Source organism: Corylus avellana, chromosome 4 (genome assembly GCF_965113065.1).
Source record: "Corylus avellana chromosome 4, dhCorAvel1.hap1.2, whole genome shotgun sequence".
Lineage (NCBI taxonomy): Eukaryota > Viridiplantae > Streptophyta > Magnoliopsida > Fagales > Betulaceae > Corylus > Corylus avellana.
Window position 1 is genome coordinate 11,119,073 of NC_142493.1, and position 27,505 is coordinate 11,146,577.

Sequence of the window (27,505 nt, forward strand, 5' to 3'; positions counted from 1 at the left end):
CCTTGAGATAATTAAATAGAATTGCTGGTCTAAGTCCAGCCCTAATAATTTTAGTAAAGTGGTTATCAAAAGATTTTATTCTTTAATAAAAGTATTGTGGATCATCATGTGATCGAGTACTCAAAGATAAAAGATTCAGATTGGATAAGGTGACTATATAATCAAAATACCTTATTCAATTTTGAATATCTTATGTAGAGATTTATTTGTAGATATTAGTAGGATACTGAGATCTTTTGTTATTAAATAAAATCTATAGTACAATTTTTAATTTACAGCTGAGTAAATTATAATTAATAGCACTTGCAATGGGGTTATGAGATAACTTGAAACTCAAGACTTATTGGAGCTGAGGTAACTATCTCTGTATAATCTCCACTAAAGGGGTGGTCGGCCATGCTTTTGTAATAAACAAATTATTTATTTGTTTTTTTTTATCATATTTTCTCATTCTAAACGTGAAGAAGAGAAAAAAATGTTTGATTGGTTTTAGCGAAAATGTTTTGTGAAAAAAATATATTTTATATGGAAAAATGAAAAAAATTTGTTTTGTAGTGATTTTTTTATTTAAATAATAATAATAAAAATCATTGATGTGGTATAAAAAGTAAGAATGTTGGAGTTAATTTGGAGGTGAAGGTATTTTTTTTTTTGGGATTGAAGAAGAGGCCCGATCCAGCCTCTTGGCAAACACTGCCAAAGAGATTCCACTCTCTTGTAGCCGCGCATGACGTAGTGAATGGGGAATAAGATCAAAATATTTTTTGAGCTTTAAAGTTTTGATCTTTGCTAATGGAAAGGGTAAGTCTTCGTTGTCCTTTACTTTGTGCTTTGATGCTTGAAGACATGCAATGAGTAAAATATCTTTATTAGCATGAGTTTTAGTCATAATGAATGTTTATTGAATTAAATTGTATACAATAAGGTTCTCCTTCCATGTATCTCTCACATAAACAAATGTAACTAATCTAACCAAATGCTCCCAAGAATACATTGTGGATGAGCAGCGAAATCACAATTTTTACAGTAATAGAACCAAAGCTTTTTATCTCTTTCTTTTTCACAAATTTGACAATAATATTAACCAGAGTTGTCTTCAACAGCGTAAGTGAGATATAGGAAATGTGTGTCATATCTATGCCTAGTTACTAGTGGAAGAGTAGCACATTTAATGCACAAGCCGAACCCACAAGTAGTGCAATCAAATGTTTGAGTGCCATTGAATCTTTGACCACATGCATTGCACATTGGTTGATCAAATCCACCAAGGAAGAGGCAGTGTTGGTGACCTTTATGTTTAAAGACTTCTGGAATTAAAATACATTGGGCATCAAATATTTTTTTGTCACACCAACGGTTGTCACATTTGTAGTTGAAGCCACTTCGTCTTCGTTTGCAAGCCCGACAATCGAACAAGTACCAGCCATTGAAATGTAAGGTGAGCGGGTGTTCGTGATGTAATGGTCTCATAACCTTTTGAGGTAGTTTAGTACATCTTATATGGAGAGAAAAGTTGCAATGTGTACAGTCGTAAAACGGGGACAAAACTATAAATTGCATGCACCCCTCACAATGCTTGACATCCAAGAGCTCTTCATTTTTAAGGATTAATTTATGTTGTAGAATCAAATGTTGGATCTCCTGAGGGGCAGCTTTTTCATCCTCTTCTAGATCGTTGCCCTCGACCAAATGAGTAGCATAGTCAACGGAATCACTTGTCTCACCCACAACCCTAAACCAATATGCACACTGTAAGTGGGCAATGTAGTCACACTTGTGATCATCGCAACAGTAAGCTGCATACTTTATATCCATCTCCCCATAACAGACTTGGCACTTGTGCTTTTTGCCTTGGGGAAGAGAAAAGGTGCAAGTGAGGGAGTGAGCATGTCCTCTAATTTTGATGGTGCCTAGAAATTTACCACAATTAGAGTGAATGAGAATCAGACAATTGCTACACTGACTGGCAAAGTCACTGCGTTTCACACCACACGCTTTGCACGTGAACTCAATTGGATCTCGAGTGGGGATGAATGCGTGTGGGTTACATTTGTCAGCACTAATATTTCTCCAACGAGAATCACATTTGATGTCGAGTACATATTCACATCTGAAACATTTGTAATAGTAGCGTCCACTTAAAACCTTAAAGCAAGCACTGCAATGATTTTGAGTCTCTACTGGTACTTCGAGACGAAGTTCATGGTCTGAGAAGTGCAGAGGGTGTGTTGTTTTGAAGGGTAATTGTGCACATGGTTGATGAATGAGGAAGGTGCATTTGGGAAAGATGCATTTGAAAAAGGTAGGCCCATTATTATTAACGTTGTTGTTGTTGTTACCTAGCATTAACAAACACGATACCGGTTCCTCGCACAATGAGCAAACTACTACTTTCTTCTCATCTCTGTTCTTCTCCACCTCTTTTACGGATATCAAGTGATGTCTATTCCTCAAATCATGTGCCTTTATCTCTCTCTTGGGATCGGTTGGCTCGAGGCATGATTCATGAATCAAAAAAGCGCATGTGTTCCTGCATTGGTAGCCGCGACTTCCCAATACTGACTTTCCGCACAACGAGCAATATTTATATATACTTTCCAACTTATCTATGAGCTGCAAGTGATGCCATTGCTCGCCTGCCATCTTAGTCTATTATGATAATACACAGTCACAGTGACACAAAACCCAAAGGGTGGGATTAGCATTGAGATATATATTGTGATAGGATGATATATATGTAGGGCATTTGTTGGGTCTTCACTCTTCATGAATTAATGAAGTCAAATTAGATGAATATATAATTTGTGGATGCACATTTTTTATTAATTAACAAACCTTTATATATTATATATCCTCTAGTTGAAGACCGAAAAATAAAGATGGCATTTACGTAAATTTGACTAAGGAAATATTAGTTCCAAGTAATATTACCTCGCCCACAAACTGAATCCAAGCTACTTTGATCGATTAATCATATTATCCATGATTAATCATATTTCAAATATTTGATTTTGGGACGTGGATTAATCATATATATAACAAGGAAATAATTTAACAACTTCTGAGCTTTTTCAAAATCATTGAAATACATTTTAAATATCTCTACAAACATAATTGCAATAGAAAACAGCATAAACAATGAAAGGAATGAGAGAGAGAGTGAGACAGTGTAGCACCTGTTATACAACTTTAAGCTTGTCTTCCTTTCTTTCTCCTTAAATGATCACACAAACCTTTTTTTTCTCCTTTGCTAAGAGAAAATACAAATCACAAAGATGGTTTACAACGGATGATTTGGTAGAAGAAATAAAACAATATTGCTATGCTTCTCAAACTCATGTGATTGACATGATTTATAATCAAAATAATTATTCCTTCCTTTTTTCCTTAATTACTCTCTAAACATTCTTTTCTTTCTATTCTCTTGAATTTGTCTTTTTCTTCGTCTTCAAATCTTCTCTTCTTTTCTTCTTCATCAATTTCTCTCTCTCTCTCTATGTACATATGTAGTTCTCTTACTCTTATCTTTTTCTTGTTCTCCACAACTTCGTTTCATGTTTACAAAAGATAAAATTTCTACTGCGCCCAGCAAATAGTGTCAAAAAACAATTGAGCATTTTTCAGTTATATATATATATATATATATATATATATATATATATATATTCCTTATTAATTTAAGCAGATTGCAACGCCATTTTGATCAAACACTCTCGAAGCCTTTAGAATACGACTAAAACTGAAGTAAAACAATTAAGAGTTTAACTAGCCAACTGGAAAATGATTTTGCAGAAGATTTTGCTAGTGCATCACAAAAAGAATAGAAAAAGGGATTAACAGAAGATTCTTGGGGAAGCACTACTTTAAGGGAAAGTCAATTCTCATTCAATTGTATCTTTACATTCGCTAATTTACAGCCCTGATATTGCTTAAGAGCATATTTGAGATTGTCTTTGAGAAATAGATCTTTTAAGTTAAAATGTATTTTTTGGCAAAAGTTTCATTTTTAAGCTTTTTCCAAAAATGCGTTTTGGTCATTTTTTTCCAAACGGGTATTTTTTCAAACGAACTTTTTGAGTTTTAAACATACTTTTAAACATTTTAAACGTACATCCAAACAGGATCTAAGAATGAACCTCTAGAATTAGTGAGCAAATTTAAAATCTCATAACGTACATTTCAAGGATTCGCCAAGTGGCTTTAACTAATTAAACTAGTGTCTGAAAGCATTTCTAATACATTTAACAATAACGAATACAATAATAGGTGTATAATAGTAGTATATTTAGTAAATTAGTGGTGTAACTAAATAATGGTTGAGCCCAATTGTAACAGGCTTTCTGTTAGAGTGGTTATGATAGAGTTCCACCAATAAAGAGTCTATTAGTGTTTTGTTATTTACTGCACCAAGGAGTCTATTAGTTGCTTTCTTATTTAATATCTAGAGGGCCCTAGTCTACGTTATTTATTCTTTGAGTCCAATATTAATTAGTCTTTCTAGTCCATCTTTACCTTGTATTCCTTATATTATAAATAGGAGATAGTAGTTGTAGTTTATTGAGAACGAAGAATTATAAAGCAAAAGCTTGTTTGTGGTTTGTTTTCAACCTTAATTGGATTCAATTGTGATCTCTCCTACCCGAAAGAAGTTATTGTGGTCATATTTTTATTATTAGTTGTGGGGTTCTATCTGGGGTTTTATCAGGTTAAAGGGATTCAATAATAGTTTAGAGTCTATAGAACGAAAATAGCCATTATTTTTTGAGAGCATCTACATTAGGTAAAATAGTTATAATTTTGTCTCTAACTTATACTGAGAAAAAAAAAAAAAAAATTGTTATAATTTTGGAGAGGGTAAACAGTAGGACATGCTTGAATCTTATGGGAATTATAAGAAGTCTAAGATGTATATAAACTGTCTTATTTGGTACATGTTGGTACATGAGAAAGCTGGTAGAGGCTCTGTTTACTTTAGCTTGATTTGGTCCCAGTCCTATGGCAGTGTGGTTCATGATTTAAAACTCCAGACAAGAATTAATAATTGGACCTTCCCTTATGCTTCTTTTAATTTTTCATCTAAAAATTTATCTTGGTTCTTCTTTTCTCGCTTTTAGGATATCTATATACTCTATATGTACACAGGATGCGCTCCTCTGCACCTTCTAATCAGATTGATTTACTTATATATATATATATATATATATATTCTATGTTGCCTCTTTTTTGTCTCCATTTTAGGAAACTGGGCTAGTTGGCATATCATCTCTTTTAATGAAATAGAAGCAGGACAAACTCAAACTATAAGCTCTCGATAAGGGGCTTTGGTCTAGGAAACAGAATTCTCTGAAAAAGTGAATTGGCCAGATTTTAGAAGACTCTTGTCCTTGTGGCTCTTACTCCCTCACTTTCATAATGTTATCAATAAGTGAGTGAGTGTATGTTTGTGTGTAAACTAAGCTTTGAAAAAGCTCAATTGTAGTCATTAATATAACTAGTTCAGGTTTTCACAGTTAATGTGCAATTGAGGAAAAGTTGATAAAGTAGTCCATATCGGAAGGAACCAGATCCTCTCAAGTTCATTTGAATTAGAGAGTATTCAGTTAGTTATATTATTTGATGAGTATTTTTGTTTTTTCACTTTTTGAACTAATATTGAAAAAAATACTCATCTAAATAAACTAATTAAATATTATCAAATTCAAATGATTGGAGATGATTTTAATTCGTATTGAAAAAGATGAAGAAGAGTCACTTAAGACATGCAATTTGGGCATGTGCATTAGGAGCAATTAATGGGCCAATGAAAAAGAGTTATTTCAGCTCAAAGAGTGAAAATAAGTAGAGGGAGGTCTAAAGTTGTAGGGTTAGATGTCACAAATAAGGATAATAAATAGAGAAGTAACAAAGAGTAGTATTTTAGTAAGATATGGCTGTTTCCGATTAATTTAGAAAAATGATCCATAAAGCTGAACTGATTTAATTGAGATTACAGCTAAGTTGAGTTGTATAGGTAGTTCAGTTTATATGGTTTATGAGGCACACCATCTTATAATTAGTATATTGGATTAAAGATGAAACCTATGTACCAAAAAATTGCTATGCTTCCAAAATTGTGATTGCTTTGGTTTATAATGACCATTATTTTTCTTTTCTTTTTTCCTTTCTCTCTAAACCTTCTTTTCTTTTCTTTTCTTTTCTTTTTTTTTTGGTACATATATGGTCCTTTATTCTTATTTTATCTTTATCTTTTTTCTCTACACATTCGTATCTTGCAAGTCTAGATATTTATTATAAGATACATCAAAGTTAGCACCCAATATTAAAATTTAATTAGGGTAAATTAAAGTCCACGGACCCTACTCAAATTACGACTCATTTCACAATGTCCCTCAAAACTTTCAGTTGTGACAATTTCCCCTTCCCCAAAACTACTAAAAAAATGAGGAGAATGAGCTTTGGCTTGGGGTTCTTTGCCCTCGGTGCCGAGGAATAAGAGCTACCTATGCATTGGTTTGAAATTGTTTGGCACAGATCTGCTGTTTAATTTGAAAATTAGTCATAGGTTAGTGGATTTTGTTTTGAGTCTAGAATGTAATACATCATCTTTGACGCTTGTAACCTCGTAGCTTCGGCTATGGTTGCTTTAGAGCTTTTACTCTGTGTTATTTGAGCTTAATACTCGTTTATCAACGAATAAGACTGAACTGATTCCTTTCAAAAAATAAAAATAAAAATAACTACTAAAAAGTGGCACACCCCCCCCCCCCCCCCCCCCCATATGACCAAAATTCCCTTCATAAAATAGAAATAAAAAATTCAGGGTACATTGTCATTTTTTTTTTTTTTATATAGTTTTAAATTTAGGATAGTTTTTATCTTTTTGTTGGCTTTAAGGTGTACATTGTCATTTTTTAATAGTTGTCAATTGAGTGGTATTTTTTTTTTTTTTTTTTTTTTTTGAGATGTCCGCACAAGAGGAGGGAGGAGGATTCGAACTAGTGACCTCCACTTCTTGAAGTGTGGTTCCAGCCGATTGAGCTACCTCTTGGAGACAATTGAGTGGTATTTTGAAGTGAACTTTTTTCGAAAGTTTAACATCAATAAAGATAAGTGGTGGAACCGGAGACCAGTGGGGCATGGCCCCCACAACTTTTATTTTTTATTAAAAAAAAAAAAGAGTGTTTTCAGAAAATAAAAACTGACGACACAAGTGGGGAGTAGGAAATTATAATGAACAAGCATTGGCGTAAGGACTCTCTATTTAAAAGAGAAAATAGATTTTAACATTTCTTTTTTCATTTTCTTTAATAGAAGAATCAAATGAGCAAAAACTTCTTGCAACAACTTTTTTTTTTTTTTTTTTTTTCATTTTTTAATCTTGAGGTAATTAATTAATGGGCTGAAGGACCCCGGAGATTTTTTATTTTTTTATTTTTTGAGCTTGGCAGAGTCGGTCTTTTTAACTTAACGTTATCATTCGTTTATCTTTCCTCGGTTAGTGATTTTGTTATCTTTAGCTAACGATCACTCATCAACCTATGAGATGAGTTAGAAAACTAATGTAAAAGTAGGTTTGTTTGAAGATATGGAGTCGATGAATAAAGATATTAAGAAGTTTATTCCCAAACTTCTGTCTGAAAAAGGCATTGGTTCCCTCTAGGCTCTAAGAAGCTACTCAAATTTATCTCATAATGCGCTTCAAAAATTGTGCACGCAACACATAATTATTTGTTATTTTTTCCTTTGTCTCCAAATATTCTTTTTCTTTACTACATGTTCCTTTATTTTGATTTGCCCTTTTCTTGCTTTCCATATCTTCTTTTCTTTTTTTTTTTTTCTTTTTTTTTTTTTTTTCTTAAAATAATATATATATATGTGTGTGTGCGCTCTCCTTTATTCCATTGCTTCATCCTTTAATTTCTCTATCTCTACACCTTGTTTTTGAGTAGAGTTTAGACATTTGTTGCAAGCCTCACCAAAGTTAGCATCCAATACTGAAGTTTACCATTCTTGCTTCCAACTTTAGTCAATAATTATATAGGTTTGACGTGTGATAATTTAGCTTAGTTTAGTGTTTTTTCCTAAGCAACATAGAGGGCTAGAGGAGAGGAGCATTTAATTTTCGGGGGCATGTTGATGGTAGCTCTTTCAATAATTTTCATTCAAACCTATATATATTATATTTTTTTTTTTCTCTGATGACTTGGAATCTCTCCAAGGTAGGTGTTGAAATATATATAAAATATAAAATACTAACATATGAAAGAGAAAGAAAAGAGAGCGGAAGCGGAGAGAAACATATGGAGTACATCTTGTATATTCACTTTATCAAACAATATTACATAATTCTCTATTTATAGAGAGACAATAAATAGTTACTAAGAAACCCTAAAGTAGACCTAAACTAATTAAGAAAGAGAATAAACCTTACAAGGAAATATAATAATGGAGAATAAAAATATTCTAACATAAACAGAAATAACTTGTTAAGAAAAATATTAATAAACCTAATTTAGAAAATATAAAATATTCTAACAGTAGGGTCACTTCTTGTACCCATGCTTTGCACCCCTTTCAACATGGACTAGTCAAGTCAAGATCTTAGCCCGGAGGCTGGCTCTAGCTAAGAGGCATTTTGCACTTATTAGGTTTCGAACTTAAGACCATTGGGAGCATTCAAAGTCCGAGGCTTCCACCAATGTTTAGATATTGTAAGTTGGGTTTTCTTGACAACGCATCTTATTCACAATCCTTTTTGACCCTTGAAATAGGATCTAATTTTCAAGAAAAACCAATTGCCAAGTAATTCTACAAATGGATGAGCTAAAGGGAAAATAAAAGTTGCTGATTTGCTAGAATGAATGAGAGAACCTGGTTTGGAACATAAATCTCCACTACTAGAAGAGAGAACCCTTCATTTGCATTTCTTGCATGAAGATTTTTAAAATTCATTCAATATCATATAACAAAATGAAATACTTGGATGAAAAGAGGGTAGAATGTGTAGAGCACGTACATATGTCTATACACTACAAACATACGAAAGTTCGGTATGCCTAAAGCATGGCTTTCTTTGTGTGGACAATAGCTCTCAAGAAGATTCTCATTGGATAGATAAGATGGACCGGTGTTATATGTTTAAACTTAGTTGCTTGAACTCTTTGGTTTTTAATTATTTGGTGTTTGGTAGGGGTGAAAAGGAGAGCGGTTATCAATCGCTTGCTAACCACTTTTGAAGGTTAGTAGTTATTAACCGCGCTAACCCATTTTCCTAACCGCTAACGGCCTATATATATATATATATATATATATATATATAAATCTAGAAACAATGATGTAAATACAATAGAAACGACGTTGTTTTAGTTTTTTCTTTTAAATTTTAATTTTTTTTTTAAAAAAGTGGTTAGTAGTTATTGGGGTTATATTGTAAATACAATAGAATCGACGATGTTTTGGTTTTTTCATTTAAATTTTAATTTTTTTTAAAAAAAATTCTTTTAAAAAGTGGTTAGCGGTTATTGGGGTTACTAACCGTTAACTACCGGTTAACCGCTTAACTGCTTAGGCGGTTAACGAAGGTAGTTAGTGAATTTTACTAACCGCCTAGGCGGTAACGATTAGCAATTTTAGTCAATAACCATTAACCGTACCCACATTTTCAACCTTAATGTTTGGTGAGTCACTTTTATGCCTCAGGTATACCACCTTGTACATACTGTGTGTTGTTTCATGTACCCATTGCACACTGATATGTCGTTTAGAAGTGAAAAATGTAAATAACGGGAGCTTTGGGCTGTAATCAAACTTAACTGAGTATGAGGCAAAAGGAAGTAAATCAATCCTTTGTGGAAGCACTACTTTAAGGGAAAGTCAATTGTATCTTTACTGTAGCTAATTTATGGGCTTCAATATTACCCCTAAGTAGAAGGGACCTCTAGAATTAGTGAGCACATTTTAAATCACATAACATTTCAACGACTCGCCAAGTGATCCACTACTAACTTAGTGTTTGAAAGCATTTTTAATACATCTCCTATATATGTATATTGGATATATAACTCTATTTGAGAAATATATATATATATATATATATATATATTTTTTTTTTTTCTCTGAGCAAATACAACAAAAGGGAAGGATATCCTTCCCACTCAATATATATAAAAGTGAGTGTTAGGTTTTTCCTATAGGAACATAAAAGACAATATAATGACCAAACGGTCATAGTCAAAAGCCATAAAACATTTGTTAATGACGGTCAAAACAAATTGTTAAAGGCTAATGGTCAAAATGGTTAAATTGTCTTAAGGGGTAGGTCAATCGGTTAGAGACCATGCTTTATAAAACGGAGATCACTAGTTCGAATCTCCCCTCATGCGGACATGTAAAAAAAATTAAATAAATAAAAATAAAAATCAATTAAATTCATTTGATTTTTTTTTTTTCATAAAAACATTTAAAGAAGGCAGAAAAGGAAATCATGATTGTAACACACACATTACAACATCCTCCACCCTTTTATTTTCTTTCCCACCTCTATTTCATCATCTCCCGCCTCTGTTTCTCTCTCTCTAGCTCGGCAGACGGCATCAATGGACTGGATATGGTTGAAGCAGTGAAGCGTGAAGCCCGCCTCTCTCTCAGCTGAAGCGTCCTTTTTCAGCCCACTTCAATTTCTAGCTAATTCCCAGAATTTCATCCTAGGATTCATTCACTGTGTCTTGAAACTCACTACGATGGGTTGTACGACCGGATAGTCTTGGGCCAATGGGATGGTAAAGATGCTAATTGGTTCACTTCTAATTGTAAAGTTGTTGTTTCTTTGGCATTATTGAAAGAAGTGGTCGTTTGGCAAGGGCGTTGTTTTGTGCTTGCAAATGTTGCTTGAATCATTGAACTGTGAATGTTGAGATTGGATAAGCCTCTACCCTGTATAGATTTTTGTTGTGGGTGTTTAGTGTAGGGTTTCTTTGTATAGTTTTGTTTTGTTTTGATTGAGTTCGTTGGGCTGGAAGATAAAATGTCTGGTTTGCTACTCAGTGTTTGATAAAATGTCTCCATAATGGTGTTTCGGTATTTGTTTTGTGAATACAACAGAAAAGAAGTACTTGGTTGTCTTATGTCTCTATGGTGGTCTTTCCTTTGTATTGCCAATGCCAAAATTACTCCAAATTTTTCTGTTCGCAGATATAACGGTGATTGTTCTTGTATTTATTCTACAGCTACCAGCCTACCACTGAAAGCGAGAATTCCTCTGCAAACTTTTGTAATTCGTAACTGGTTCTGGTTTCTTGCTACACAGTTATTTGCTCTGTTTTTGTCAGCCATGATAACTGTTCTTGCAGTAATTAGTTGATTGTAGTTTTCTGTCTGTTTTGTAATTGATTTGAATCACTGCTGCTCTATACCCTTTGTTTGAGTTTGGCTACCTCATTTTGGCACCACTTTGATCACCATTTCCTAGTAATTCTTTTGTTGGTATTAGGGCTCGTTAGTAATTGTTAACATATATTTTCATCCTTTTCAATCTGTTTATAAATAGTCTAATCATTTGTTTCCAATATGTTGTGCAAAAAACACGCGATCACAATTACGGTTAAATAAGGCAAGAACAATCACACACAAGATAATACAAAGATTTAAGTGGTTCCCTCAATGTGAGGTACGTCCACTGGCGGAGGCGATCACGAAGAAATTCACTATGAAAGATGGACTACAAAAATATAGTAGAGAAAATCACTCAGACCCAAAACCCCAATACACTCAAATCTCACTATCACACAATAGAGATTATCCTCAAAGGAATAAACAAAAGACAGGAATACAAACTCTTCTTCTTTTGCTGAGATACGATTGCGGTTGGTCTCTCTATTTATTTTTCTTTCCCGCAGTAGCACCCTTTCTTTTTCTCTCTTATTTTGGATCCTCCAAAATCAAGAAGAAAACAGTCGGCGCTCTTTGTCTTTTCTCCTTTATTTTCTCTCGTCTCTAACTCATGAAACCAAGAAGAAAATACAAGAGGTGCGGCGCACTACTCTGCTGCCCTTCAAACAGCAGCCCACAAATTCACTTGTGCGGCTCTGTTGATGTTTTTCACACACCCTATTCACGCACAGAACTTTGGCTTTATACATGGGCAAAGTCGGTACACTCCAATTCTCCTAATGCAAGTCATTCGTGGATTCCATAAGACAAAAACTATAAAGCCTTTTACAAGAAAGACTTGTACACCACGTGAGCCCCACACACTCCGACTTAGAGAAGGATTTGGAGAGCTAGTCTCCCACGGCAGTACCCATAAACCAATAAAGCAAGACATGGGCCCATGACTAAATTGAGGGTTGAAAAGTCACATAGTCAACAATCTCCATCTTGACTTGAAACCCATCAAGTCGCAACAAAACGAATCTTCTTCTGATGCCTCCGCCCAAGCCCCTAAGGGCTATCACAATTCATAAGTGTCACTCAAGTCCAAGCACCTCTTGAACTTGAGCATAGGACCTGGTTTAGACAGACTACCATGCTTCTCTACCAGTCCTCTAGGCCACACAGCTTTCTCTGTTGGCTCTTTCTTTTTATAGACCCATTTGCATCCTATAGCCTTCTTTGCCTTGAGCAATTCTGTCGATTCCCAAGCTTTACCTTTCTGTAGTAACTCCACCTCTGTCGGCATGCCATTCTGAAGACAATGAGACTCCACTACCAGCTATTAGAGAAAAGGAAACCATGTTCTTAAATCCATACCTTTCCGGTGCTTTTCGATCACGTTTCTCTCTGCCTTTTGCTAAAGAATAAGGTTCTTCTTGGTGCTTTGAATCTCTTGACGATTCTTCGTCATCACATATGTTTGTGAGTGAACGCTGTTCATCAAGCTCCACCTCCACAACCTGTTTCCCTTTCTGGCTCTCAATCGATGCTTCATTCTCACCCTTCCTTAACATATAGGCCTCATCAAACACCACGCCTCTGCTAACAATCTTCTTCTTAGAGATTGAATTCCAGAGCCTATAGCCTTTAACACCAGATTCCAAACCAAGACAAATACATTTTCTTGACTTTGAATCTAATTTCGATCGTTCTCCACTCTGCAATCTACCGGTTTACCTGACCATACTTCCTCTGGAACCTTGAAGTCAATCCCAGCGGCTGGAGATCGGTTGGTGACGAAGCATGCATAATTAACTGCCTCAGCCCAAAAACTCTTTGGCAATCTTGCACTCAACCTCATACATCTCGCCTTTTCCAACAGTGTTTTGTTCATCTTTTTGGCAACTCCGTTTTGCTGTGGAGTCTCTCTCACTGTGAAGTGACGAGTAATGCCTTTTGTTTTGCAGAATTCCAAGAATGCAGTGTCTTTGTATTCTAACCCATTGTCGGATCTCAGATACTTCACTCTTCTTCCAGTCTGATTTTCTACCTGCGCCTTCCACTGCTTGAAGATGGTGAAAACTTCTGACTTGTGTCTCATAAAATACACCCAAACCTTTCTTGAAAAATCATCAATAAAACTGACAAAATAATGTGCACATCCGTTTGATGGCACCGCCACTAGCCCCCAAACATCTGAGTGAACATAGTCAAGAACACCTTTACTTGTATGAGACACCACCTTAAAGCTGACTCTTCGTTGCTTCCCATATAGACAGGACTTGCAGAAACTCAATTTACATGACTTCACACCTTTCAACAGATTCCTCTTGTGAAGTTCAAACGTACTGTGCTCGCCTAAATGACCAAGCCGCATATGCCACAAAACTGCGTTGTCATTATTTGGTTTTGCCACTTGTAACTGTGTCCCCGAGTAACTTATACAAATTGCCAATTTTCTTGCCTTTCATTATCACCATAGCACCTTTAGTTATTTTCATAACTCCATCTTTGGCTAAATAACCATAGCCCCAAGAATCTAATGTGCCTAATGAGATCAAATTTTTCTTAAGGTCGGGAATATATCTGACATTAGTGAGTGTCCTGACAATCCCATCAAACAACCTAACTTTTATGGTACCTTGTCCAATGACTTTACACCTAGCATCATTGCCCATTAGCACTGTACTCGCATTATAGGATTTAAATGTGTTGAACCACTGCCTATTCGGACACATATGATATGAACAAGCAGAATCCAAAACCCAAGAGTCTATGATAGAATTTTTACCTGAGGAAACTGAAAGAACATCTGCGCTAACCTCGTTGTCATCAGACTCTTCTTATCTTCAAGATCTTGTTTCATCAGCTTGCAAAATTTTCTGTAGTGCGTTTTGTTGTGACAATAATAGCACTCCACGTCTTTTGCATCTAACCGAGATTCTCCACCTTGTGCTGATTGTGACATAGACCGATACTGTTTACCTTTGCCATTCTTCCCCTTAAACTTATATCTTTGGCGCTTTGGCTCAAACCGTGCCACAAGCCCATCAGTCTGATCATTGACAGGTTTTCTCCGCGTCTCATGTGACAAGAGAGATCCAGTCACCTCTTCAAACGCTAGAGTCTATTTCCCATATAACAATGTTGAAACCAGGTGATCATAAGAAGGGGGAAGCGATGCCAACAAAAGTATCGCTTTATCTTCTTCTCCAATCTTCACTGCAAAATTCAACAACTGTGTATTCAACATATTGAACTTGTTGAGGTGCTCCAGCAGATCTGTATTTTCCTCCATCTGTAAACCATATAGCTGCTTCTTCATGTACAGCTTATTCATTAAATTCTACGCCATATACAGACTTTCCAATTTCTGCCAAATTGATTCTGCCTCTTCTTCATCAATCACATTCTGAATGACTTCATCTGACAAATTAAGACGGATCGCATTGGCAGCCTTTGCATCCATCTCTTCCCAAACATCATTGTCCATCTTCTCGGGTTTCTTTGCCTTTCCCAATAACGCCTTGTGAACTCCTTGCTGAATCAGCAAATCATTCATCCTTCTTTGCCAAAGAGAGAAATTGTTCTTCCTATTAAGCTTCTCCACTTCAAACTTGGTACTCGCCATATTTTCCGTAAATTTGATTTCTTGAACCTGAGCTTTGATACCACTTGTTGTGCAAAAAACACGCGATCACAATTACGGTTAAGTAAGGCGAGAACAATCACACACAAGATAACACCAAGCTCGCTGATGTTAGTAAGGAAGAGATTAGCTTTAAGAGGACTATAAAGGGATTTCCAAAGGGAAAGAAAAAGCCATGGTGCTCATATGGCATTCCAAGATGACTACTGAACTTTGTTTTATTAAAAAGGATGTGACAACTCTAACTTTAGTTAATTTATTTTTTTAACCGAGTATGAGACTAAAGGAAGTAAATCAATCCTTTCGGAGAATCACTCCGCTAAGGGAAGTCAATTGTCATTCAATTGGATCTTCATGCTGGCTACTTTATGGGCTCCCGTATTGCCTAAAAAGTGAGCTCTAGAATTATTGGGGCACATTTAGAATCAGATAACATTTCAAGGTGCTATTGAAGTGTATGGCATAGTGTGTTATGCGGTAGAAGGAGCATAAGTGATTTCATTAAGATTCCGAGAAGTGCAGTTGGTAAATGACATGGAAGCAGGACAAACTCAAACTATAAGCTCTGGGTAAGAGGCTTTGGTCCTGGACACAGAATTCTTTGAGAAGGTAAAGACTCTTTTGTCCTTGTGGCTCTTACCACCATCTGTCTCAAATAAGGATATAATAAATCTAGAGGTAACAAAGAGTAGTATTTTAGATAAGATATAAGGATGAAAAAGGAGGAAATCTATTCTTCCTCCTTTTTCATAAGTTATTCTTCCAACCAAATGATTTAAGGCAATAAGGAAATTTATTGCTTTTTATTGGGGGGAGGGGGGGGGGGGGGGGGGGGGAGTATTTAGCCATCCTTATTGTGGTAGCGGTTGTCATTTGGATAAAATGACTATTTTCAATTATTTTGAATGGAATTTAACTTCTTAGCTACTAACAGTCTTGGAACAAAGAAAAAATAATGGAACTTTAGTTTCATATCATTCTAAAAATAATTTAGAAACTTGAATTAAATTGGGCTATGACACATTAATGATGGACATTTGGTCGAAAGAGAGGTATTAATTTCCACAATGCTATCTGTTAATTGTGTGGGACCCTTGTGGAATTGATGTCCAAACTACTTGCAAAACTTTGTACGTTATTGTTGATCTTAAAAGTTCATTTGCTATACAATTCTCATTTTTTAATTCTTGAATACAACATAAGATGTATTGCAAGTTGTTTAATAAATGTTCTCATAACAGGTGAAAGTTCTTGCTCTGACAGATCATGACACAATGTCAGGCATCCCTGAGGCTCTAGAAGCTGCTAGAAGATTTCGCATCAAGATAATTCCAGATGTTGAAATCAGAACAATATTAGGTCATTTTTCTAAATTTCTAGCATTAGGAGGCGTATGCATGCATCCATACACATACATACGTACATAAATACATACACATGTGTGTGTACCTTTTGTTCTTAGTAGTTGCTTGAAGAAAGTTGTGTAATTTTGATTTTCTCTGACATCAGAGAGAGCTGTTTTATAAAACCTTGTTTGTGATTCAAAATTGCAAGAAGTTGCAAGAAGAGTCTGAGTTGTGAGGATTTATCCTGTTCTAGTTTGTATGTCTCTGATGCTCTGTTGATTAGTTAAACCTTTCGTTGTTGCTCTTGATGCATATTGTTGACTTAGAATTTATGATATATATGGTTTCCGGGGAAGTGAGCCTCTTGCAGAAGAAGCTATACAATTGATATCTAATACTGGGGATGTAGCTGTGCTAGCTCATCCAGGGGCACTGAAAAATCCTGTTGCCATTATCAGGAGGCTGAAAGAGGCTGGCCTTCATGGGATGGAGGTTTACACAAGTGATGAAAACTAGCAGGTATACTATTTACTTTGCTACGTCTTTTTCTTTTTCATTGTTGTTTGTGGAAATTTGTTTTCGGTGACTGTCCAATCAATTGCCATAGAACGTAAAACATTTACTTCTCCATCGATCTTCAGACATGTAATGGATGTCAAACAAAGATGCTATCTTAGGAACATATCAAAATCCTTACAAAACAATTCCAGGGATAAATCAGCAGATGAAGTTGAGTTATAGTTAAACTTCATCCTTTATAATGTTTCGACTCATATTTGTTATAATGTTTTTATATTTTAGTGCATGGATGAGATGTTGGTTTTGTTTCTACATAACGATGGATGTAAAGGGTTAAAAGAAAAGTGGTTCTCAGCCATTGTTGCTTGATGGATTGTGTGATGTAACCATTTGAGGTGTGATGCTTAGGTTTGTCGTTCTCATTTAGGTTTTCCCATTGAAATTCCCAACAATTTTCCAACGAACAGAAAATTTAGAATTCTTTTTTGAAAACTTGAATCTTCAAATCCTAGACCACCAAATTCTCATAACATTCACAAACAGAAAATATTGTACTGTGTACTCTTTATAACACTGTTCAAGAGGTACTGTTAATGTGCACTGGTCATATAGTGTAACAGGTACTGTTCACACAGCTTTGTGTGGGTCAGTTACTTTTTGATATGCGAGACAAATCTGGGAGCCTTGTTGACCATATTAATGATTATACGCTGTAGTAGAACATTTGCAGTGCTGCTATTGTGATGGGAATTTATTTCCTTCAAACCTATATATGAAACCTCATCTTTTGCTTATATTAAAACATTTGGTACTTACATGGTAGTTTACTTGTGTTGGTCAACAGCATACAGTGACGTAGCAGATGGTTATGGTCTTTTAAAGCTGGGAGGATCAGATTATCATGGAAGAGGTGGGCATGGTGAATCTGAATTGGGAAGTGTGAACCTTCCTATATTGGCTGCTCATGACTTCCTTAAGGTAGCTCAACCGATCTGGTGTCGTGCCATCTGAAACATTTTAGAGAGTTATGCCGACGAGCTTTCTGATTTGAATCTAGCGAAGATTACAAGATTTGGGAGGGGCCCAATTTTTAATAGGGGCTCTCCAGTGAGTTGCAGCAAGGACTTAATTGATTGTTGCATGTCTTTGTGGTTGACCAATGAAGAGAGTCAAAATGCAGAGTTTGAAGCTATCTCTATTAATCAGGGAGGAATTCAGGTTCCTATTGAAAGTGAATTGTTGCGAATTGAATATTCATCTTCTTTATCAAATTCATTTTCACCATCTCATTTTTGGCATTTATGCTGTCATATTTAACTAATTGTTTTTCTTGAAGATAGATATGCCTAGAAAGGTAGATTCAGAGAATAGATGATTGTCTTGTTTGCTACTTTGTTCTCGATATTAATGTTGGATTTTTTTTTTTTAATTAAAGAGATTCAATTTGAGTTCTAACTTAAATAAAAGCTTGTTTAGGTTAGCTGTCCTTACCCCCCTCCCCCCTTTTATTTTCAAACCGCTTAAGTTCTTCTTTCAAAATTGCCAACTCAAAACTGTGTTTCCCCTTAAAAATGATGTTTACTGATTTTACTTTGACAAGGCAAATGGGTCTCCCTCTATGGAGGCAGATGCATCCCTTTATTTATTTATATTTTTTAGTTTAATTTTTGTTTTTTAGATTTATTTTGTTGGGGAAATTGTGATTCATGCAATGAATTCATGAGCATTGAGTGTGATTAATCTAAAAAGATTTAAATCACAAGCTCCTTATAACTTGTAAATTTGAGTTGACTGTCAATGATAAAATTGAGCATTTTTATCATGAAGACTATAACATAATAGCATATCAATACTATATGATAGAATGGTTTGTCTTGATTATTGAAAACGAGGCTTGTAGTTCGTATGTTGATGTATTGGGAATGCATTGAGTATTTTTAATTGTTAATAATGTGTTGTACAAATTACTGTCCCCTAAATACTTATACATTGAGTCATAGGAAATATAAGTATCTCCTTGAGATAATTTAATAGAATTGCTAGTCTAAGTCCATGCCTAATAATTTTAGTAAAGTCGTTATTACAATTAATACTCTCAAAAGAGTTTATTCTTTAATAAAAGTATTGTGGATGATCATGTGATTGAGTACTCAAAGATAAAAGATTTAGATTGGATAAGGTGACTATAAAATTAAAATACCTTATTCAATTTTGAATATCATATGTAGAGATTTATTTGTAGACATTAGTAGGATAAAGAGATCTTTTGTTATTAAATAAAACCTATAGTACAATTTTTAATTTACAGTTGAGTAAATGATAATTAATAGGACTTTGCAATGGGGTTATGATATAACTTGAAACTCAAGACTTATATTGGAGCCAACTTTTATTTCTCTTTTACTTTCCTTCTCTATCTCGGTATAATCCCCACTATAGGGGTGGTCGGTCATGCTTTTGTAAGACAAATTATTTATTTATTTTTATTATATTTTCTCATTCTAAACGAGAAGAAGATAAAATAAAGAGATTCCACTCTCTCTTGTAGCCGTCCATGACATAGAGAATGGGGAATAAGATCAAAATATTTTTTGAGCTTTAAAGTTTTGATCTTTGCTTATGGAAAGGGTAAGTCTACGTTGTCCTTTACACTGTGCTTTGATGCTTGAAGACAATGAGTAAAATATCTTTATTAGCATGAGTTTTAGTCATAATGATTGTATATTGAATTAAATTATATACAGTAAGGTTCTCCCTCCATGTTTCTGTCACATAAACAAATGTAACTAATTGAAACAAGTTCTTCCAAGTATACATTGAGGATGTGCAGTGAAGTCACAATTTTTACAGTAATAGAACCAAAGCTTTTCATCTCTTTCTTCTTCGCAAATTTGACAATAATATTCTTTAGAGTTGTTTTCGGGGGTATAAGTGAGATATAGGAGATGTGTGTCATATTTATGCCTAGTTACTAGTGGAAGAGTAGCACATTTAATACACAAGCGGAACCCACAAGTAGTGCATTCAAATGCCTGAATTCTATAAGGACGTTCACCACAAGCATTGCAATTTGGTTGCTGAAACCCACCGAGGAAGAGGCGGTGCTGGTGACCTTTATGTTTAAAGACTTCTGGAATTAAAATACATTGAGCATCAAATATTTGATTGTCACACTGATCCATGACACATTTGTAGTTGAAGCCACTTCGTTTTCGCTCGCAAGCCCAACACTTGAACAATTGCACATTGGAATCTACCTCATGTAGGTTGAGCAGGTGTTTGTGATGTAATGGTTGCATAACCTTTTGGGGTAGTTTAGTACATTTTATATGGAGAGAGAAGTTGCACTCCATACAGCCATAAAATGGGGACAACACTATAAATTGCATGCACCCCTCACAACGCTTCACATCCAAGAGCTCTTCATTTTGAAGGTTTAATTTATGTAGTGGATGACTCAAATGTACAATCTCCTTAGGGGTAGCTTTTTCACCCTCTTTTAGATCGTTGCCCTCGACTAAATGAGTAGCATAGTCAGAGGAATCAATGGTCTCACCCTTCTTCCTAATCCAATATGCACACCGTAAGTGGGCAATGTAATCACACGTCTTATCATCACAACAGTAAGCTGCATACTTTACATCCACATTTTCGTAACAGACTTCACACTTGTGCTTTTTGACTTGACTAAGAGAGAATGTGCAAGTGAGGAAGTGATCATGTCCTCTAATTTTGATGGTGCCTAGAAATTTTCCACAGTTAGAGTGAATTAGAAGTAGACAGTTGGTACATAGATTGGCAATTTCTCTGCTTTCCCCACCACACACTTGGCAAGTGAACTGGATTGGATTTAGGATGGGGAGAAATGCGTGCTCGTTACATTTGTCAACACTAAAATTTCGCCAACGTGTAGCACATTTGATGTCGAGCTTATAATTGCAGTTGATACATTCGTAATAGAAGCGTTTACTAAAAACTTTAAGGCAAGCATTGCAATGATTTTGAGTCTCTGTTGGCGCTATGAGAAAAAGGTAGCTATGTGTGATGTGCAGAGGGTGTTTTGGTGTTTTGTAGGGTAATTGTGCACATGGTTGATGAATGAGGAAGGTGCAGTTGGGGAAGCAGCATTTGTAATAAAAGGTAGGCCCATTATTATTAATGTTGTCGTTGTTACCTAACATTAACATAGACGATACCGGTTCCTCGCACAATGAGCAAACTACTACTTTCTTCTCATCTCCTTTCTTCTCCACCTCCTTCATGGATATCAAGTGGTGTGTACTTCTCAAATCATGTGATCGGTTGTGATCTGTTGGCTCGGGGCATGATTCATGAATGAAAAAATAGGAGCATTCCCCGCATTTGTAGCCGCGACTTCCCAATACTGACTTTCGGCATAGCTGGCAATCATATACAGCACTTTCCAGCTTATCTATGAGCTGCAAGTGATGCCATAACCTTCCTGCCATCTTACTTACTCTCTGCTATATATAATTAATACACAGTCACAGAGGCACAAAACCCAAAGGGTGGGGTTAGCATTCAGATATATATATTGTGATATATATATAGGATGATGATAGGTAGAGCAGGGTTTGTAAACATTTTAAAATGAATCTGCTAATTAATATATAATTTGTAATTGGGTCTGATCATGAATGAATGAAGTCAAATTAAAATATAAGATTTTCAAAGATCAGAATTTGCACTTAAATTAATTTTAATTATCAAACCTTTATATATCCTCTTGAAGACCAAAAAATTAATTAGATGGCATTTACGTAAATTTGGGTAGGGAAAGATTAGTTCAAATTAAGTAATACCTCGCCCCGCCCTGCCCTACAAAGTGAGTGATTTAATTAAGAATCCAATTAAGCTACCACAATTATATATTGAAGTGATCGATTTCAAAAGGATCTCCTTTTGTATATATGGTGTCAAATTAAAGGAGATTATATATATTGCTGATTTTTTGAATCTTTTTGATAAATCATAAAATTGTTAATTAAATATAATGGAGAGATTATATTGGTGATTTTTGGAATCTTTGTTATATATATATATATATATATATATATATATAACAAAGGCATTTTTATGATGCTCTTTAATTCGTCTTTACCATTCAAAGTTCAAACAGATGCGGATCGAGGATATAAAGGTAATTAGGGTTTTTTATATTATTAATATTATTTTTGTGAGGATTAACTCATTTTTTTTATAGGTATTTTCATAAACATTGTCAAGGATAAAGAATTGTGAGATAGAGATACAGAAAATTAAGCATGTTTTGGACTTCTTATTATCAATGATCAATCACGTACACGCGCGTATGATCAAATGGAACAATAATAGCTAGGTACGTACTATAAAAATTATTAACTTTTTAGCTTTTAAGAATTACATGTTAAATATCAATAGCAAATTAGCAATAGAAAAGAGGCTAATTAACAGAGGAAAGAAATGAGAGAGGGAGAGAGAGTGTACGTGTAGTACCTGTTATACAACTTCAAGCTTGTTGTGCCTTCTTTCTCCTTAAATTATCAAACAAATCTTTTTTTTCTCCTTTGGCAAGACAAAATACAAATCACAAAGAAAGGATGATTTGGTAGAAGAAATAAAACAATATTGCTATGCTTCCAAAACCATTGATTGACATGATTTATAATAAACATAATTATTCCTTTCTTTTTTTCTTTACTCTCCAAACATTCTTTTCTTCAGGTGCAAGTTTCTCTATTCTCTTGAATTTGTCCTTTTCTTCATCTCCAAATCTTCTTTTCTTTTCTTCTTCATCAATTTTTTTGTTTTCTCTATCTGTGTTACTTTATTCTCTTACTCTATCTTTTTCATTTTGTCCACAATTTTGTTTCTTGCAAGTTTAGATATTTTACAAAAGATGACTATTCTATTGTCTTAGACAAAAAAAGAAAAAGAAAAAGAAAAAAATTGCTATGGCCGTAAGAGTATGGAAGAAACGGTTTATAATGAACCTCCTTAATTTTTTATTTTTTTTTTCCTTTGTCTTCAAACCTTCGGGGGTTCATCAGTTAGATTTTTTTTTTCTTTTATTTTCTTTTCTCAAAATAAAAACATTAACAAACAATTTAAACACAAAGCACTATCAAAAATACAAAAATAGTATTCTAATTTATATTACGTCAGAACACTTTTATAAGTTAAAAACAAAAAACTCCCCAAAACACATTAACAAACAAAGCTGTTATTTCTTTTTGTACATGCTCATTTATTCTCTTATTTTATCATTTTCTTCGCCTTTATATCCTTGGTTTTTTTGCTTCCTCCTTTTTTTTTTTTTTTTTTTTTTTTTAAATATCCACATCTTTTTTTCTAGTGATCTTAGATGTCTATTGCAAGCCTCACCAAGTTAGCACCAATATTGAAGTTCATTATGCTTGAGTACTAGGCCTTACTATCATAGAGATGGTTTATAAAGGATAAAACTTCTAATTTCATGTACGAATAAAAAAAAAAATAAAAAATAAAAAAAAAGATTTTTGGGGAAACATCTTGCTAAAATTTGATCTCAGGCCAGTCTCTTATTGTAAGTTGGGTTTTCTTGATAATGTTAAAGCATTTTCTATACTCATTTGACCCACGCTTTTCAAGTGGGTCTCAATGTGTGACTTACGATTGTTAGCACTAATTTTATTTTTTTCAAAGAGCAGAATTTGCACAGCACTTAGTTAACAAACCTTTATACTCTTGAAGACCAAAAAATTGAGAAGGGTTATATATTCAAAGTTGAAACCTTTAATTTTAAATAATGCAAGGAAATTGACTTTTAACTTATCCTTGAAATTCTATTGCACATAAGTTGGCTCATGTGCATGATTTATCTATCTTGTAGCTCACGATTGGTTTTTTTTTTATAATAGTATCTATTATACAATTTCAAGCTTGTCGTGTCCTTTTTTCTCCTTTGTTAAAAGAAAATACAAATCTGTTGTGCCTTCTAACTATCACAAAGATGGTTTTCAAAGGATGATTAGGTAGAAAATATGATTATTCCTAATCTTCCAAAACTGTGATTCATAATGAACATAATTATTCCTTTCTTTCTTCCTTTTTCTCTAAACTTTCTTTCTTTGTGTACATGTTATCTATTCTCTTTCTTTGTTCCTTTCTTCATCTCCAAATCTTCTTTTCTTTTCTTCTTCATCATTATTTTTTTTCTTGTTTTGTGTACTTAGGCCTTTATTCTCTTACTTTTTCTTTCTTTTCTTTTCTTTTTTCCCCCAAAAGTTTGTTTCTTGCAAGTTCTTATATTTATTACAAGACTCACAAAGTTAAAATCCAATATTGAAGTTATCACCCATGAGTATTCGGCCAAACTATCAGTAAGATGGTTTACAAATGTTGAAATTTCTACTTTGGTAGACAAAACAAAAATTTGATATGCCCCCAAAACGATGAAAGAAATGGGTTACAATGAACCTATTTTTCTCTCTCTTTTTTTTTTTTTTTTTTTTGGTCTCTAAACCTTTGACTTCGTTTGTTAAAATTTTTATTTTCTCTTCTAAAAACAAAAACATTAAGAAACAACCTAAATATAAAACACTCTTAAAAACACAAGAAAGGTTTTCACCTTAATGTCGCATCAAAATACTTTTTTAAACCAAAAATAAAAAACCACCCTCTAAAAACACATTAACAAACAGTGCCATAATTTCATTTTGTACGTGTTCTTTTATTCTCTTGCTTTATTCTTTTCTTCTTCTCTTCATCTTCTTTTCCTTTCTTCTCCCTACTTTTTTAAAAATTATTTTTGCATGCTTATTTATTCTCTTGCTTTATCTCTTTAATAATCTCCACACCTTTTCTTGTGAACCTAGATATCTATGGGAAGCCTCACCAAAGTTACCATCAATCTTAAAGTTTATCATCTTTGACTACTAGGCCTAATTATCATAGAGATGGTTTAGGATAAAATTTCAACTTTCGTGAAAAAAAAAAAAAAAAAAAAACTTTGCAACGCTCCAAAAGAATATATGACAAAAGTGAGTTATAGCAAACATAACGTTACAAATGGCCATAGGAAATAAGTGCAAGGGTAAAAATATTATGAGGAGGCAATAACAGCTCAACATTGAAAAAAAGCATTTGGTATTTAGTCATTCTTGTTTTCTCTTAACGTTGTTATTCATTTATCTTTCATAAGTTGGTGTTATTATTATCTTTAATTACGCATCATTCACCAACGTATGAAGATGAGTTGGGGAATTATTGTAAAAGATTTTTTATTTATTTATTTATTTTTTTAAAGACGTGGAGTAAAGGTACCAAGAAGTTTATTCCCAAACTATTTTTTGAAAGATGTCCTGATTCGTCTAACAACCTTCTCAAATTTTTCCCATTACACACTTGAGAAGTTGAGCATGTAACACATAATTATTCCCTTTGTGTTTCCTTCGTCTCCAAACCTTCTTTTCCTTTTATACATATTCCTTTATTCTCTTACTTTGTCTTTAGTGACAACCACCTTCTGACTTCCAAACCAAACTTTGAGCCATTGTATTGAATAATATTGAATGAGCCTTTTTTTAGTTCAGTGCATTGTAATCTTCTGTTATCTTCTGTCATAATGGTGACGTGAAAGAAGTTTCTTATCAAATCTACAGAATGAAGGAATGGGATGGGGTTTGGAAGAAATTGAAAGCCAACATAAATAGATTAGGCTTTGCACATTAAAAACTGGGTGCAATCAAAATTTGATCTCAGCAGGCCTCTTATTGTTTCAATTAGCAACATTTAGATATTGTAAGTTGGGTTTTCTTCACTGGACATATATATGCATCAGATTCACAATCCTGTCCAAAGTTTCATGAAAAAACAATTGGCAAGTGGATCTACGAATGAATGAATTGAAGGGGAAAATCAAAGTGAGCGATTTGACAAAATGAAATAAGAATTTTGACACAATTCATTCCACGAAGAAATAAGTCACATGATTTTAATAATTACAACATCAATTGATAATCCTCATAAGAAAATGATTCAATGATTTCCCTACCCAACAATTTTCTCCTGCAGAAAATCAACCAGAATATTGGAACAACACGTGCAGAATGGCGACTATATTGGCTATATTTGCCAGTTCACATTTTTTTTCTTGATCACTTTTTGACCATGAATGATAGATGAATGAATCTATTATTCCCGCAACTGTGAAAATACCTAAACAAAGAGATAATAAACCAGCATCCAGGCAAAGCATCTGGTATGTAGAAACAGAAATCTCCACTACTAGAAGAGTTTTTGAATCACGCCCAACAGAACACGTGGACGAACAACAGCGCATTTACGTGGATCAAGACAAGATTTGAAAATCGTAAGATCGCAACATATCTCGGAATATCGGGGACGTTCGAATGTCAGGTTCCATAAATAGCTAAGACGCCAAGCAAAACGGCTACAGGGAACCGAGTAGAGAAAGACACTTGAACGGTCTACCCTCGAAAAAGAACACCACCAGAAGATCAAGAGTTTAAATTCTCTCCTCCCGAAGTCTCGGCAAAAGGAATTCGGGGTGCAATTGTTAAACATAAACCCATCACCTGAGCCCACGGGTCAAAGGCCCATGAGCCCAAGAAAGCCCGATGCATCCAAATGGGCTCACCAAACATGCCTAGTACAAAGAAATGGATGCGACGTCGTCCCCTGCACTCTCGGATGGCCAAAGCCCAAGTATGGGGGCATAATGAACCTCCCGCACTTAACATCCAGATGCATCTATCATATCAGGGACAAAACTCGGTCACATAGACAGCTCGCGCATAGCAAGATCACCGGGACAGTTATGATCCTACTCTTAAAGACGCCTCGCAGATACGGGTCATCCTCGGGTTAACGTATGTAATGGCTTCCTACCAATCATAAAGAAAGGAGACACAAGTATTAACTCTTCCAGCCATTATGCCAAATCCCGGATCCTCCGCTCGGCCATCATAACCACCTCCGCATGCTCAGCTATAAAAGGCCTCACCCCGAAGGTATGAGGGACCTCGAATACGCATACTAAACTGATACATATACTAACTTAAGCATCGGAGGAGGAACCGCCGGCCAACACCCAGCGCATCCTTTTAACGCGAGCTTTGGTTTTGCAAGTTTACTAAAAGGTTTACAGAGAGGTGAACAACGAAAGGCGTAGCTTGAAGACTCGGATTCCCTTGAATTCATTGTACCGGAAACTGCTTCAATAGTATGCATGCTTATATCTAGGTAAAAAGGAGGGGGGAGAGAGAGAGAGAGAGAAAGAGAGAGAACGGTACCTCCAATTATTGCAGAAATATTGGTCAAAAAGTGTAAAAAAGGAACACGCTCCTCCTTGAAAGTCACCTGCAATATAAAAGGTACGTAAAAGATGATCTGGAATATTATGATGCATCTGATTTTCGAGTTTATCTCAGTAACATAATAATAGCCCCTTATTTTATCTATCCAGAAGTGCAACTGTATGATTACTTCTGCGTTTGGCTTGTTGGAGTACACCATTATATATATCTTAATGTTACTGGCCTTTCCATATTAGGCTAGTGGTATTAGGTTTATGTATTAGGTTTATATTATGTTAGCATTAGTCGGCTAACCCTAGACT

At 34.6% G+C, this 27,505-nt stretch overlaps 2 protein-coding genes and 1 long non-coding RNA gene across 4 annotated transcripts in view; 1 reads left to right on the plus strand and 2 right to left on the minus strand.

Annotated features, from left to right (window-relative positions):
• Positions 1 to 27,505, minus strand: part of LOC132179641 (uncharacterized) — a 129,801-nt gene that overhangs the window by 99,347 nt on the left and 2,949 nt on the right. The gene's annotated exons all lie outside the window — the stretch shown is intronic.
• LOC132179432 (uncharacterized) lies at positions 10,511 to 18,205 on the plus strand. Of its 2 annotated transcripts, XR_015911978.1 has the most exons (4): positions 10,511 to 10,778; positions 16,261 to 16,378; positions 16,736 to 16,884; positions 17,729 to 18,205. It is a non-coding gene; the product is annotated as an uncharacterized LOC132179432 (long non-coding RNA). The 2 variants fall into 2 exon arrangements; XR_015911977.1 differs by having other exon boundaries at positions 16,261 to 16,884.
• On the minus strand, positions 19,856 to 22,442 carry LOC148586291 (uncharacterized). Its single transcript, XM_088515195.1, has 3 exons — positions 22,381 to 22,442; positions 20,295 to 21,368; positions 19,856 to 20,014 (listed from the first exon to the last, which is right to left on the minus strand). The coding sequence occupies exons 2-3, from the start codon at positions 21,351 to 21,353 to the stop codon at positions 19,856 to 19,858; spliced, it is 1,218 nt and encodes a 405-aa protein (XP_088371321.1). The 5' UTR covers positions 21,354 to 21,368; positions 22,381 to 22,442.